Source organism: Ixodes scapularis, unplaced genomic scaffold, assembly GCF_016920785.2.
Source record: "Ixodes scapularis isolate PalLabHiFi unplaced genomic scaffold, ASM1692078v2 PGA_scaffold4__175_contigs__length_147842914, whole genome shotgun sequence".
NCBI classification, from domain to species: domain Eukaryota; kingdom Metazoa; phylum Arthropoda; class Arachnida; order Ixodida; family Ixodidae; genus Ixodes; species Ixodes scapularis.
Genome location: NW_024609879.1, coordinates 28,463,062 through 28,479,075, shown reverse-complemented (window position 1 = coordinate 28,479,075; position 16,014 = coordinate 28,463,062). Strand labels below are relative to the sequence as shown.

At 47.0% G+C, this 16,014-nt stretch overlaps 1 protein-coding gene across 1 annotated transcript in view; it reads left to right on the top strand.

Annotated features, from left to right (window-relative positions):
• LOC120836260 (putative acyl-CoA synthetase YngI) overlaps positions 1-16,014 on the top strand; it is a 155,158-nt gene that overhangs the window by 57,467 nt on the left and 81,677 nt on the right. Inside the window, exons 3-4 of the mRNA XM_040217904.3 lie at positions 9,592-9,720; positions 9,815-9,868. Coding sequence (XP_040073838.1) covers positions 9,592-9,720; positions 9,815-9,868 — 183 coding nt within the window. The remainder of the gene's footprint in view (positions 1-9,591; positions 9,721-9,814; positions 9,869-16,014) is intronic.

The following is a 16,014-nucleotide window of genomic DNA, read 5'->3' as shown; positions in this document are numbered from 1 at the left end:
TAAGCATGTTCACGTGGAATATTTTGCTTCTTCCTCCAATCTCAAGCTCATAATCTACTTCGTTTTTTCGGGCCGTGACCTCAAACGGGCCCTTCCATTGCATAAGCATCTTGTTGTTATCACTTGGAAGAAGTATTAGCGCCCTATCTCCAGCCTTCATTTCACGTTTGACCCGCTTATGGTCGTAATTTCCCTTATATTTTTCTTTCGCTGCCTCCAGACATCGATGGGCCAGCTCACATGTTTCTTCGAGCTTCTCCCTCAACTCTAAAACGTACCCATACGAAGTCTTTGTTTCTTTCTTCATTGTTTCGTTGGACCAGACTTCTCTTAGGATGGTTAACGGTCCTCGTACTCTTCTCCCATACAAGAGTTCGAATGGAGAGAATTTTAAGCTGGACTGTGGTACTTCTCGGTACGCAAAAAGCAGAGCGGGCAAGTACCGGTCCCAGTCTTTAGGTCTCTCGTGGCACATTCGTCTGAGCATTTGTTTTAATGTGTCATTGAACCTCTCCACAAGGCCGTTGCACATAGGATGGTAGGGGGTCGTCAGGAGGTGTCTCATTGACAACAGTCGGCCCACCTCCTTCATAAGGTCCGATGTAAAATTTGATCCTCGATCACTGAGGATCTCTTCCGGTACGCCATATCGGGCGAACATGTCCATCAACGCCTCCGCCACCTCTGGGGTACCAGTGCTTTGCAAAGCTACCGCGTCCGGGTAGCGAGTGGCTACGTCCACCATGGTCAGGATGTATCTCTTTCCCGAATCCGACTTCGGCGTAATGGGGCCAATGATGTCTATGGCAATCCTTTGGAAGGGCGTCGCTATGGTTGGCATGGTCCCCAAGGGTGCCTTACCCACTCTTCCTTTAGGCACGGTGCGCTGGCAAACGTCGCAAGATCGCACGTATCTAAGTATCTCACTCTGCATTCCGGGCCAGAAAAATTCTTCTGCGACCAGCCCTATCGTGTTGTTTATCCCCTGGTGACCCGACATTATGCTATCGTGGGCCAGGGCTACCACGGTTCGTCGGAACTTCTCGGGAAGCACCAGCTGATCCGTTTTTCTTCCGGAGCTGTAGATGACACTCCTATACAACAACTTGTTCCTTATAAAGAACTTTCGCTTAGTTCTTCCTCCATGCTTAGGAAAGGTCTTACCGATGTTGTGGAAACATTTCTCGAGGCTCTTGTCGTTTTCTTGCTCCTTGAGCATCTCTTCGGCTGTCGCCTCTAGTGGCGAAACCTGCGGCACCCTCAGTTCGGCTCGCGGCTCTTTGGATTGATCTTTGTCCTTTCCAGTCTCTGTCGCGTTCGCGATGAGCATGGGCTCGTCCTCGCGTTGTCCCGAGCTTGGGGTGTTCTCCGGCAATGATTCGGAAGAGCCCTTGCCAGCTCGTTCTACACTTTTTTCTTGGCTTGTCTCCTGGTTTTGTTTTATGGACGTCTGCCTGTCCAATTTTCCAGCTGGACTCGCCTCCTCCATTTCGTTCCACTTCGGGTCCGGATCATTAACGCCTCGCACCATCGGCACGTTACCGAGCACAAGATCGTACAGCGGGTTACTAACACACTTCGCCCTTACCCTTCCGGTGAAGTATGGCGTCCTCACCCTGATCTCCGCTTCCGGCACATACCTCACGGTCCTATCCAACAGATAGACTGGACTGGACTGCCCGGTAAATTCCTCAGGTTGAACCATCTCCTTTCGTACAACGACCGTATTACAACCGGTGTCCCTCAAAACCGTTATTTTGCGGTCACCTAGCCGTCCCTCCACTACCGGCATGTTTTCCACTAGAAACTTTGGAGCTCGTCCTACGGCCGCGTTGATCACTGGGATCTTGGCGCCGTTCTGAAGCGTGACATAGGCTTCATCAAACTCGGCCGCACTGCCGTCGCTTTGCTCAGCTAATACGCAGGACGCTTGAGGTCGATCGTTTTGTCTCGTCCCACAATTCTCGGCTCGATGCCCGGGTCTTCCACAATTCCAGCACGTCAGCTTTTTGAACGTAGGCGGGCGGTTCTTGCAATTTTCTGCCTTGTGGCCGACCTTATTACAGAGGAAGCATCGGATGGTTTTTCTGCTTGCACCGCTCGTCGCTTTGTCTGTTTCTCCAGCACTCGACTTCTTGGTGCAGTCCTCCATCTTCGGCCTGCTCGCCCCTGTTTGCAACTGGGCCTCTAGATATAGATCCGCTTGGATGCTACCTCATCTAAGGTTTTGCAGTCTCGTTCACGTAGAAATACCGACAACCGGCTAGAGCAACTGAGTAAGAACTGCTCCACTAATACGCTGTCTCGGAGGGCCTCGAATGTCCGCTCCACTCCAGCGACCTCGATCCACCTGTCGAAATACCCTGCAAGCCGGGCGGCGAACTGCCTCCTCGTTTCTCCGTTTTCCGGTTTAGCTTCGCGAAACCTTTCCCTGTAGCCTTCTTTAGTGTACCTGAATCTTTGCATGAGTGCAAGCTTGACTTTCGCGTAATCTAGCGCGTCTGCTGGGGGCAGGCGGCCAACTACCGTCAGTGATTCCCCGGACAAGCAAAGACTCAACGTCGTGGCCCACTTTTGCTGGGGCCAGTCGAGACCCGTCGCGGTGCGTTCGAAACGCTGTAGATACGCATCTAAATCATCTCGGTCTTCATTAAATTGGGGAATCAACTTGTGAGGACTAAATTGGTGTCCGTGTCCTGGCGGCGCACCTTCCCCTTCGCCTCGGATCCTTTCGCGACCCGACGCCGCTCCTTCCTGTAGCGCTAGTCTAAGTTGTAGAACCTCTCGTTCTTTTTCCAACAGTGCTCCCTCCAACTCCCGTTCCTGTCTTGTCCTTGCCCTTTCTTCTCGAGCACTAGCCTTTTCATCCTCAACCCATTTCTTCAATTCTTCCCCTACATAACCTAACTTTTCCCCGGCCGCGATCAATCTGTCGTTTTCCATACTGTTGCGTCCGGTTTCACAGATCCCTAGGTGTCCCGGTCGACGTGATTCAAGCAAAAATTTGATGAAAAAAAAATGGATCCTGGCAGGCTCGCCAATTTTTCACGTTCAACCGAAACGGACCCCGAAATCAGAGGACCCGGACGAACAGGTTACGAAATTTCACCGTGTGTACATGTATTTACATAAATAAACAAAAGCGAAAGGCATCAGAAACCGTACGGTACAGTATTGTCTTAGTCCCCTAGACCCAAGTCTCCACCCCTAGCACTCACAACCTTGAAGTGTCCCGGCTCTGGTGCGCTCTCAGGTCTCTTTCCTTGGGGAAGAACATCATCTTGCCGCTCTGACGGCGGACGCCTCGTTGGTTGATCTCGGTAGATTCCCGGGAGCGGGCCTCGGGTGGGGCTTCCTCCGGAGCGTAGCCGAAGTCGCCGTGCTGTTCACCGGACCAGTGCTGTCTCGTTCCCCTTGATGCTCGTTCCAAACCTCTTCTTTTTTTTTCTTTTTCCCCACACCACGCATCGGTCTCCTTCTCGTCTTCTTCTCTTTCCTCCTCCAGTTCACGATCGTGACAGCCTATTAAAGCCACGATAAGCCTATTAAGTGTACGTGCCATTGATATGCCCTACCCGCGAGAGCTACATGTTATGTGCTCAAACGTGGTAAGGAAAAGTCAGTCCGTGATAAATATATACATTTTAAATGTGTTTCTTTTTACATGTGCTGCCTATCTATTGAGCCAGCTTGAAGCAAGTGACCCTTCTCGATACCCATATTGTGAGTATGAAACAAAAGAGAGAGCAGAAAACTATGATGATAAGGTTAACCTGAGAGGTTAGGCACGACTTCCTATTTTGTACAGGGGGAAGGGGAACAAGCAATCAAGGTATTGATGAAAAGGACATTGTCATGGATCGTTTGCCACAAAACAACGTTCTTACTGTAGTTGTCGGCCTCTATAACCAATTCAGCGAAGGCGATGAGCATGACTTTGGGGTTACCAAAGAAATGACAGAAATAAGATCTTTCTGAGATCGTAATTTTTTCTCGCCTGGCCACGGAAAAATCTGATTTCCGTAGTCGTCCTGGAAACTATTTTTGACATAGACGTCCTTAGAATTCATGTACAATCTGTTTTGTGCAAATCTAAGTTCCGTTTGGCCGCATCATAAGATCAAATTGTTTCCTGGAAATCGTTTTCTTAAGTGCTGGCGTGCAGGTTGTTGTTCATCTTGCAGTAAAACATAATTAAACCGATTAAAATGGAAATAAATGTGTGTAGGGCGGAATGACACTCTACCTGAAGCGAGGTGAATTTGTCCGTCTTGAGGGGAGAGGAGGAATGGCAAAAACAAGTAGCTGAACAAGGAGAAGAAAAAAAGAGACTGACGACTGTTCATGGCTTCTGAGGCGGGACGCGTAGAGAAATTAGGACGGACATTATCCATGTTACGATAGGCACTGATTAGGTTGAAATTTTGTTTTTCAAAGTCAAGGAGACATTCCCACCTCATCGATCTTGTCCAGCACCATTCAAAGTACCGCAGACCAATTGGTTCATGCACTTCTTGGGAACATGAGTCTGCATTGTGCTGGTGTTGATGGTAACCTTTCCGAAGTTATTCATTAGTTTCTTTCAGTGGTTCTCGTACATTGGTAGCGCCCAGAAGGAATGCTCTACGGCTTCAAGTTGACTGGACGAGGTTCAATTAGCTGTGTTCTACCGCCTGAGGTACAATTACGAAAAAAACCAAGCAGGTAAAAACTCACTGGACTTGTTGAGAAAGCAGTTAAGCACGACCGGGTTGAGGACATTTTTATAAATGTGACAACGTAGGCCAACTAGACCAAATATTGCGAATAAGTCTACCTCACTTATAAGAAGAAAATAATACCGCCAGGAATCTTAATTCTGGACCCCTCAACGAACAACGCTGCGCGAATGAATAAATAGAAAAACAGGCCTGCGCAAGAAAACTCGATAGCGGTTTCTTAGTTTAATAAATATGATTCCAAGTGGTTCAACGGTTTAAACCGCACCGACAACTTACCATATTTCAAAGAAATCAAACGAGGTGTGTTCAGTACTATAAAAGACACCCTCTTTATGCTAGAAGCGCATTGTTGAGAATATCTTAAATGCTTTAAGTTGGAGAACAGAGATGCATGGTCGTGCATCTGTCAAATTTCCAACATAAAGAACCACCTCACAAACTTTCTCAGTGTCTCTTAGGTTACCCCTAAGACGACCTGAAGGTGAAAACCCAAGTGCATATCCGTAAAAGACAGACACACTGTTTACTTTGTTTCACTTTCTTTTCTTTCAGATACTCTTTTTTTGACATTATTCGCTGTATAATTCTTAATTCCCATTCATTACTCCCACTTCCCCTTAATTATTTTTATTTCACTTTAATTCCTCTAATATCACTTTGATTCCTTTTAATTCGCTTTGTCGTCCTTCTTAAATTTATTGCCTCCAATTCGTCTAAGTGGTCTCGTAAACGTTTTGGTATCTTTTCTGTCGCCGACGTGTTTTTACTCAAGGACTTTAAGGTCGACTGAGCAATGATACATATAAGGTTTTCGCCTTAATAAAATGAACCAAAGGCAAAATTTAGACCCTTTAAGCGCTTTCAGTAACGAATATTTAGTACCTGCGTTTAGGTCTGGAAAGTTGATAGCGTATCCTTTTGTGTATTATTAAAATCACAAGACGCACGTTGATGCGTGACACCGCACCTTCCACAACGTTACCGGCAGGCTTCTTACACCAGCACGGCAGACGTTTTGTGCAAGCGATATACAGGCTGTGTCACGAAAGGTAGACAAATTCGATTTTGAGAACACTACGGATTGCACCGGAAAAGGGCAGGTGTCGTTTTAGTCCTAAGCCAGAGGCCTATTTGGTAAAATAATTAAAGTCCAGAATAATTTTGTTGATAAATATTTTTGCGTAAATAATTTTTTTTCCAAATGTTGACTTTCAGGGCTTGGGTTCTTTTGGAAAGTTGCTGAGAATCATAGAAAAACACTAAAGAAAATTAATTGGAGTGCGAAAGAAGGCACGCGCTGCATTTTAAAGCTTTCTCAAAAACTGCACAACTTCGACGGGTTTTAAAGTTTCGGTTTGCAGTCGAAGCGCTTTTCAGCACCAATGGCAGCGCGCGCCATGGAGAAATAGTGTAACCTGCCTCAGCTGCGTTTCACGAGGACAGCGAAGCAGATGTTGGTCGCACTATTGCTCCGCGGGGCGCGGTACGGTCGATGTGGAAAAGCACTCCGATGGAAAACTGAAACTTAAAACCCCGCCGAAGTTGTACTATTTTTCAGAAAGCTGTAAAATGCAGCGCGTGACTTCTATCGCACTTCAATTTTGTTATTTAGTGTTTTTAGATGATGCTCAGCAGGTTTCCCAATAAAAGCATGCCATTAAACTCAACATTTAAATAATTAATTACGCGAAAATAATTAATAACCTATATATCCCGAACTTTAATAATTTTCCTAAATAGACCCTGGATTGGAACTAAAACGACAAGAACCTTTTTTTTTTTTTTTGTAGAGATGCGTAGTTTTTGCAATCTCGAATTTCTCCACCTTTTCTGAAACCCTCAGTAAACATATGTAGCTTGACCATATCTGTTCGCTCATCGGTTTATGCAGTCAACTTTGACAACGCGAACCAGAGAAAAAACATAGCGCTTATTATTTGTTTCAGTCCTTGTTTCTTTAACTATAATGCATGCTGACTCGTCTTTTTATATCAGCTGCACCCACGATAGCTCTGAAATGATAGGATAGTAGAATAGAAGGAGAAAATCCACGAGTCACACCCAGGGTCCTTCGTTCTCGGGTATAAAGCCCGGCATTCCGGAGTTTTCACCCCGAACGAGTTTATAAAATCCGAGATAAGCATAATTTCCTCCCGTAAACGTGAATCTAACGGTTGCATTTCATTTCTAGATGTTTCTGTGAAAAAAATCAGGCAACATTTTAATATTTGAGGTGTATATAAAACCAACGCAAACAGGACAATTCCAAAATTTTTTATCAGGCCACCCCACATCTCAAGAATCTTCAGTAGTTTCGGCACTATTTCAACGTGCCATCACGGTTTGCTCCACAGATAAGGCACTTAAAGAGGAAGTTGACATTATAAAACGGGACCTTCGTAAAAACGCATACCCAACAAGATTCGTGAACAATATCTACAAGAAACTTCGCCACCCATCTGCAGCCGAGAAAACCCTTCCCTCCCGCCGCATGTGCGTCCCGTACCTCAGAAGCACGAGCGAAGTTCTCACCCGTGCTGTCAGACCTTACGGCATAGCAGTGACACACAAGCCCGTCTCGACCATTGGCCATCATCTTCCTCTTCCAAAAGATCGTCATTCAAAAGAAAAAGCCCAAGGCCTTGTTTATCGCATTCCTTGCGCCGACTGCAACGCCTCATATGTGGGAGAAACCAGGAACTTCACCGAACGTCTTCGCTGACGTAATTATGACATATAAAAGACGGACGTGCAAGGAAACGCTCTAGTGGAACATGCAGAAAAGAATAACCACGGCATCGACTTCGACAGCAGTTCCGTCCTGGACACCGAAAGAAACTGCAAAAAACAACTCTATTTAGACTCCTGGCATATCCAGCATACCAAGAACAACCTGAACCGGTCGATCGGTACCCTCCCAAGCACCTATAGTCACGGACTTTGAGGAGTCACAAAGAGAAGAAGACGAGTTTAACGGCAGCGACAAGGAGCAGAAGAGAAAGACGAACACCCAACCAAATAAGTCACCCGTGAACACGCGACCGAGCAGGCCGCGAAACTTCGGGAAATTTAAACCAGTTGGTTAGAGTACTTCCAGTTTCTTTTCTTAATACTCACCTAGCCAGGCAGATTTGGCCGAAATGTTTTCTTTTTAAACCCCCTTTCGTTGGAGGCTATATCCACCGAAAGTCGGGAAATTAGAAGACATTCTAGGATCAGCTTTACATGTCTCCCCAAGGTCGCTATTTCAAAGATCACATACCTTTTCTAACTTGCGTGACCGCCGACGCATATTCGCTTCGAAACGAGCTCCAATGGTACTCGGAGACTGAAAGCCAGTCCATGACAGCGAAGTACTGACACAATGATCTGTTGGCATGAAGATATTGCGCGATAACCTAGGTAATAAATATCGCGTCTACAATGTTTTAACTGATAAAAGAACCTGCGCTACCTTAAGAAGAAATGAAATTTTTTAGAGCGCAGCTATTGGCGCCCATTTCCGGCTTGAGCGGCGTCGCCGTCGGCGTCGGCATAACCGTGAAGTCACGTGACACCCCCCTTCCCTCCAGGTCACGTGACCCCGCTGACGCGACGTGAGGCCCCCTGAGGCGTGTCAACGCCCATCAAGAACCCACGTTATATTTTTAAAGGTTACCGGCGTCTGAAGATAGATGGCGCAAGTGGACCATGTTTGTGATTGTTGGAAATGGGAATAAATAAATATAGAAAAAACTTTCGCAGCGGCAATAAAAAAAATGAAAGCCGCTTACAACTCCCTGTAACGCCGAATTAGAGCGCAGCTCTTGAGGAGGAGGAGGGAAGGGCACTGGGGGGGGGGGGTTAAACTAACCAGGGGGGGGTCACGTTACCTTGGGGGTCACGTGACCCCCAATGCCGATGATGTCATCACTGACGTCACTGATGACGTCATCAGTGACGATGACGATGCGGGTACCGATGACGTCATTAGTGACGTCACTGATGACTTCACCAGTGATGATGACGATGACGATGCAAATGTCGGTGACGTCATCAGTGACGTCGCTGATGACGTCATCAGTGATGATGACGATGACGATGCGGATGCCGGTGACGACATCAGTGACGTCACTGATGACGTCATCAGTGATGATGACGATGACAATGCGGATGTCGGTGACGTCATCAGTGATGATGACGATGACGATGTGGATGCCGGTGACGTCATCAGTGATGATGACGATGTGGATGCCGGTGACGTCATCAGTGATGATGACGATGACGATGTGGATGCCGGTGACGTCATCAGTGATGATGACGATGACGATGCGGATGCCGGTGACGTCATCAGTGATGATGACGAGACGATGTGGATGCCGGTGACGTCATCAGTGATGATGACGATGACGATGTGGATGCCGGTGACGTCATCAGTGATGATGACGATGACGATGCGGATGCCGGTGACGTCATCAGTGATGACGATGACGATGTGGATGCCGGTGACGTCATCAGTGATGATGACGATGACGATGTGGATGCCGGTGACGTCATCAGTGATGATGACGATGACGATGTGGATGCCGGTGACGTCATCAGTGACGATGACGTCATCGGGGGGTCACGCGACATCGGCGGGGGTCACGTGACCTCGAGGAGGGGGCCACGTGACCTCAGGGGAGTCACGTGACTTCGGGGGGTCACGTGACCCCCACGAGGTCACGTGACCTTGGTGGTGGGCTCGCGCGGTGCATTATGGGACATTTCCCATGATGCACCGCGCGGTTACGCCGACGCCGACGGCGACGCCGCTCAAGCCGGAAACGGGCCCCTAAGAGCTGCGCTCTAAAATCGCTTGAGACAGAATGTCGCTTTTCTTTTCTTATAGGTAGATCAACTAGCTGCAAGCCTGGTGTCCCTCAAACTTCCTTTAGGATCTAGGGTGGCCATATTGTCTCCGAGAGTTTACGAAGGGGCACAGCTTCTTTATGCTGCGTCCAAGGCGGGACTTGTAATGGTAAATGCGATTCAGTTATTTGGCTGCAATGCGTTGTGCTGACTCCGTGTGCAGCAATCAATCCTGGTTCACGTTTTTTTTTTTTGCTCTCCAGGTTGGCCTCAACACATTCTGCACGCCTTCTGAAGTTGAGTCTTGCTTGAATAAGGTAAGTCATCTCCAATTCACGCACATGTTTTTAAGTGCATGCTCATCGGCATTCTTGGTTGTCAAAAATGTGGTCCTGAGTAAATTACGTGGAAGCGATAAAAAAATATTGTAATAAACATGTCGATGAACGCCATCGGAAACGTAAGGCAGAAGACGGCATCTAATTTCCTCATAATTTTAAAAATTATATATACAGGCCACGCTATTAAAATACGGTAATCAGAATTGTATTCAGAAACATGGGAGGGGGCATGCAGCGCTTCGGGCGTAGTTCCACTTCTTCCAGATATTTACGTTCCTTTTTTTTCATCTTGAACTACCGGGTCTCTTTTATAACTGCTCTCTAATAACACCATCATAAGGCGTTATGTGAACGACAATTTGGCTTGTACAATTTATTGTGTTTTCGCAGCGTCGATAGAAAACTGAATTTATGAAGGTACGCCAGAGTTTCCTTTTTGTTCCGCGAGGAGACCGTAAAATTGTAGCTTGAAGGTTTCAGATATACAGTTGAAGACTTCATCTTGATTTTGTTGGCCGCAGATCAAAACAACCAAATCAAAACCTGTTCTGTCCGTTCGTAGCTGCCTTAAAAATATAAAGGTGGCATTGTACGGTATCTTGTAAACATATGCTCTCAAGAAGGCATCCTTGAACTCTAGAGGGTCCTCGCAACAATGTCTTTTTACCGTTTTGGTGCTCCAGCTGGTTATCTGGAGGATCATATTTTCCAACAGTTGCCGCAGCTCGTTTCGTTCAGTAATAAAAGAAAGAACGTTCGCAATCCCACCCAGCGCGTAGTTATCTCCTTTCCCACATGATCTCCCATAGTCTCAATTCAGTTGGCCACAGTTACGGTATCGGCGCACTGTTCAAGAATGACTATAAACTAAATCGCTTGACTACGTTTGCTTCCGCGAAAACTGCATGTTCCGAAAGGCACAGAGGAAAAGATCTGAATTGTGCTTCGGGTAGCCGAACAAAAGCTCACAAGACAAAATCTCATCCTGCAGAGGGTACCGGACAGAAACTCACCAGCCGAAAGCTCGCCTAGTTTGCGGATCCCGTCAAAAGCTCAATCACACTACTTCGGCGGACCCGAAAAAAGCTCACCTTTCTTTTTTTGCTTTTGTGTGTTCCGACGTAACTGACCTCGCTCAGTGAAGAATATACTGAAAATTATAATCTTTGAACTTTGTTAACTTAACACCACTGACAGACATTGGGAAATTGTGCGGGGGTTGTTTTTATTTTTCTTTGTGTTTGGGGGGAGGGTTATATAAAATGACTTAAGGACATTGCTAGTTGCACTTGCTTTTTCTGCGAGCGAGGCAGTCATGAGCACCCAACAACATCTGCGAAGGGTGGAAAAACCGGTTCTGCAAGCTTATGGTACAGGATCATCAAAGTGTCTGGAGGCTGATCGAATGCCTTTGACAGGATCAAGCGTTTGTCACAACTGCTCTCGTGTAAGCTTTCCAAGGTTAGCCCCCGTTGAAGGGGGTTCGGTAGGCAACAAAGGGTCTTCAAACCGTCCTGCTTGTGGATGATCACCTTCAGACATATGAAAAGTATTTGAGGCAGTGGGAGGATGTATTCGCTTTAAAGTTTTCATGAACATTATTTTATTAACAATAACATATTTTGCGCGAGTCCTTAATATTTTATTTTTCTCAGAAGGCGCTGAATCACTTTTTATGTGATCTCAGCTCATGTATGAAAGCAAACATATGTATTCCGGTGCGCATTCGTACGGGTTCCCGGGTAAGAGTATGGAGCATTTGTCCGTGTCTGTAAAAAATCTGATGAGGTTTTTTACAATGCGCGTTGGTCCAGTTAGCTTTTGTCCGGTGAGCTTCTGTCCGGGATTTTTATCTAAAATATTCTTTGATTGCTGGATATGTTACAGTGGCCAAACGAAACGTTGTCCAATAACTGATTAACTGAGCACAAACGTTGTAATCAAAATAAGGACCCATATTTATAAATGTAAAGATATTATGTCAAATGTATTAATTAAGTATTTTTCTGGCAGTTCACCTTAGATGTCTTAACCTATAGAGATGATAATAAAATGTTGATAAAGGAGTCCCCCATCAATTAGTATAAATACCTGAATTGCGGTATATTCACCTTCCCTAAATTTAGACGCGGAACTAAAAGTATACCTACAAATCTTATTTTTTTGTTAGTTGGGAAATAACCATGCAATAACCTTAGTGTTGCTATATGCTGAGGTTGATCGTTGTCCACTCTATGTTTACCCTAACCGCATTTCTTTGTGTGTACAAAATTTTGGGGACCTCGGTTCTTTATGGGTTTTTTTGGGCGAGGCTGGTCCACAAGCTTCACTTCTTTTCGTGTATCTTTTTCTGACTATGGGGTGGGGCGCCAACCCACTTTTGTCCGTTACTTCTATTTGTTTCGAAATAACACTGAAGTTATTTTTGTGTCATCTGCTTCATGTCCATATTACTCATGTATTTGTGAATTATTTTCTTCTTTTGCTTTGTTGGAAGAACTTAAACCATATACACAGCCGGCCACTGCAAGAACGAACTTAGCAGAGCAAGATTTATGTATCGTTGTAAGTTAGCACAGGATGAACGCTACGCCCCACAATATGCTGCGAAGGCTTGAATCTGCGCTATGTATCCGAGCGCAACGAAAGCATATTGTAGCATGACGCAGCCAGAAGCCTCACACTCCTGTGCGGTACTGCGCACTCCACGATACGTAGTCACGTTCCTCTTTCCATTGATTCGAATAGGCCGTTGCAGACAAAGCTCCCGCCGCATTGACATGTCATACGCCCACGACGTCCTGGCCTACACAACATTTATTTTTGCTTCAGACACCAGGCTAAGCGACGCCACCAAGTAATAGGTCTAGTTTGAACTATGCAGCCGCCCCTTCCAGGCATACCAATGTTTCTTGTTCCAATCGCTATATAGCGCCAAACAAACAACATTGCAGGTTGCCTATGTGAACCGCAACTTTATGTCAAATAAGTTTAGACGTGTTAGACTTTGTGTCGTTCTGGGGTCCTTCGTATTTCTCCCGGTTTCGGGATTGTTTCTTAAAATATGTTTTACCATCACCAGCTAGTTTTGGCCTAAAATGTAATGCGTTAGTGCTATTCAAGTTTGTTTTTCTAGGTGTTGGCCAAACCAGATGCCAAAACGGTGTGCAAGTTTGTCTGCTCCTTGCACGCCTCGTACGTTTTCTTACCCACCAAACGCGTCCTCATGTTTTAATTTCCCCCGACCCCAACCCATGGCGGTGTGCGCTTGACTGCCGCGTCATCGCACATTCCCTGTGTCTTGTCTATGTCGTTCTTTGGTTGGCGTACTACTTCTTACATTCCGACGCGCCAAATATGCACCTTAAAACACTTGCTCGTCGCATGGTTCTTTGTGATCCGGTGTTTGCCGCTCAGCCGCAAAAAGGACGCGACAGGCAGGAGATAGGAAAACGCAACCTTTATCGATGGTGCCCAGTCTTTCGCTGATCCCACCATTTCCAGCCGCGATCACGCCTCGCACGCCCTGTCCCCGGCTCGTCTCGGGAGCTCTTTCCTCGGCCATCACTCCCGGGCGGCCAACCGCCCCGCATTCGCTCCCCCCCCCCCCCCCCCCGCCCCCCCCCCCCCCCCCCCCCGCCCGACCCCATCTCTTCATTTCTGCTGTGTGTTTTGTGATGACAATGAGAAGCGAAGTGACCGGCTGGCGAAGGTTAGACCCTGATGGTCAAGAAGTCCTCAAGTCGGAGTTTCAAGCCCTGTCCCCGGCGTGGGCGGGACGAAAGTCGGCGGCGTTGCTAGTGCCCCGTAGCCGGGTGGTGACGACCCGGTTGTTCTCAGGGAGCCAGTGGCGGGAGTGAGCAGGACCGCTGCGTCACTCGTTTATTGTAGAATATAATATATTAAATGCAAGAATAAAAACACAAGGTCAGCTCTTCTTGGTTTAAATAGTTTCCTTGTCAAGTGCAACAAACGGCGAATGAATGTCTCAAGAACAGAGCCAGGTACATTCCGCACACACTCGCTAGCAAACACTCAAACGTGTGCGTGTAATTAAATTATTTGTATTCGGCTAATCCAAGTGCGCCAATCTTCTTAGTCTTCTTGTGTATCGCCCATGTTGGAGCCAGTCTCCGCGGATGTAGATGGCATCCTACTTACCACTTGGTTAGCCGCCGTTTCCCACTGCGAGGGTTCATCAGCCGAATCATAATATCATTTGAGGTCGGGGACATTTAAAGTTCCAGTAGGTCGACCAAATGCGAATTAAAGGGCGTGTACTTGAGACGCGAGACCTTCTAGCCTACTCGATACGGGCCGTCCGACCTATCGGAAAGAGAAGCTGTTACCCCCTAGCGTCGTAACGGAGTGGACGCTTCCGGGGCAGAACCAGGTCTCCTTCGTCAAATTGCACATGGCGGAGAATTCGGTTGTACTTCCCAGTCTGCTGCAGTCGCGCGCAGTACAGATTTTCCCGGGCATCACGCACGATCTTCCTGAGTCCGTTTTCTGCAAACTGGCTACATAATCGAGCAGCGCGCTCATCGGTGACGGTGAATTTATTCTCCAGCCTGGACCGGCGTCGCTTCCAACCTGCAAGGGTTCACCAGCCAAATGATACCATTTGAGATCAGTGACATGGGCAAATCCTGTAAGTCGACCAGGTTGGCAATGAATGAATGTGCAGTACGTGAGGCATGAGGCCTTCTCATGTACTCGGTACAGGCCGTTCCACCCATTGTCGTGAGAAGCCGTAAAACCGCGGGCGGCGTTTTTGCGCATATGCGTGCGGCGCAGCACCAGGTCTCTTGCGTCGAGTTACACGTCCTGGTGAGTTCGGATGCACTGAGCAAGCCACTGCTACCGTACGACGTCCAGAGTTTCCTGGGCATCACGAACGATGTGCCTGAGTTTTCATCGCACATATTCAGCAAACTAGCTGTAAGAAAGAGCAGCACAACCATCCTTGGCGGGGAAATTGATCTCGAGCGGAAAGGTTCATGTTTTACCGATAATAAACTGCACGGGCTAAAAGCAGTAGATAGATTAACAGCTGCGCGGTTTGCAATCACAAGCACCGAAAGCTTCGCTACCCAGTAACGCAGACGTCCAGTGTCAGCGATTAACACCGATTTTAGATTCAGGTTCACCCTCTTTGTAATATTATATTGTTAATGGTAGGGATACGTTTATCTCTAGGTTGTATACTCAATGAGACGCATATGTCTCTTAAAGATAGACAGCATTGTAGCTAATTAATTTCGCTGGAAACCCGAGGCGAGTGAAGGTCTCCATTACATAAAAAAATATTTTTTGAGACGTCAGCGATTGCAAAATAAATAGCTCCACCCACTCCCTAAAGAGCTCCGTGACGACCAAAAATACTGGCGGCCACGAGGACTACGTGGAAGAGGGCCCATGACGTCGACAGCAACGCATTCCTATGGGGACCGATTAAAGAGTGACTAAATAAGATCGGGAGGTTGACCATCGCGCGGTTGGCTTTTTGACGAACTGGACATGAGCGAGCACACCTCAGTACGTCGTGACGAATGCCTGGTAAAATAGCAGCACGGCTTAATTCTTGAGGAGTCGTCGAGGTATCAGCTCGGAGTGAAGATTCCGTAGAGTGACATCGAAGTAGCAGATCGTCCTCTGTGCGCACGTAGGAGGCGAAACCCATGTCAGGGACTGGCGTTGCGTCCGTCTCGTGGTCTAAATCACTCTGAAAGTCGCAGACAAAATCCGTCCTCCTGCTGCGCTTTGCGTAGGTCTCCACGGTTGATTAAAGCCCCTCAGCACTAGCCGGGGCCTATAGAAGCTACATCATTGGTGTCATAGGTTCTACGGCAAGCCGTGCCCGTGACAAAGCGTATACGACTTTTTTTTTTTATTAACCATTAACCTGGTATGTGCACGATCGAGTGATAATATTTTTGCAGCATAATTGCCCAGCGTACATAGCGCAATAATGGATTCTTCATTCGTTGAAACCAGGACCAGGTGGCTTTATCCGACTGGATAATTTATCCCGCGCGATTGAGGTACATGTTAAATTTATTCAGCCAGAATATGATGGGTAGGCGCTAATAATATAGTTCAGTTGAGCCGCTGTAAGCGGA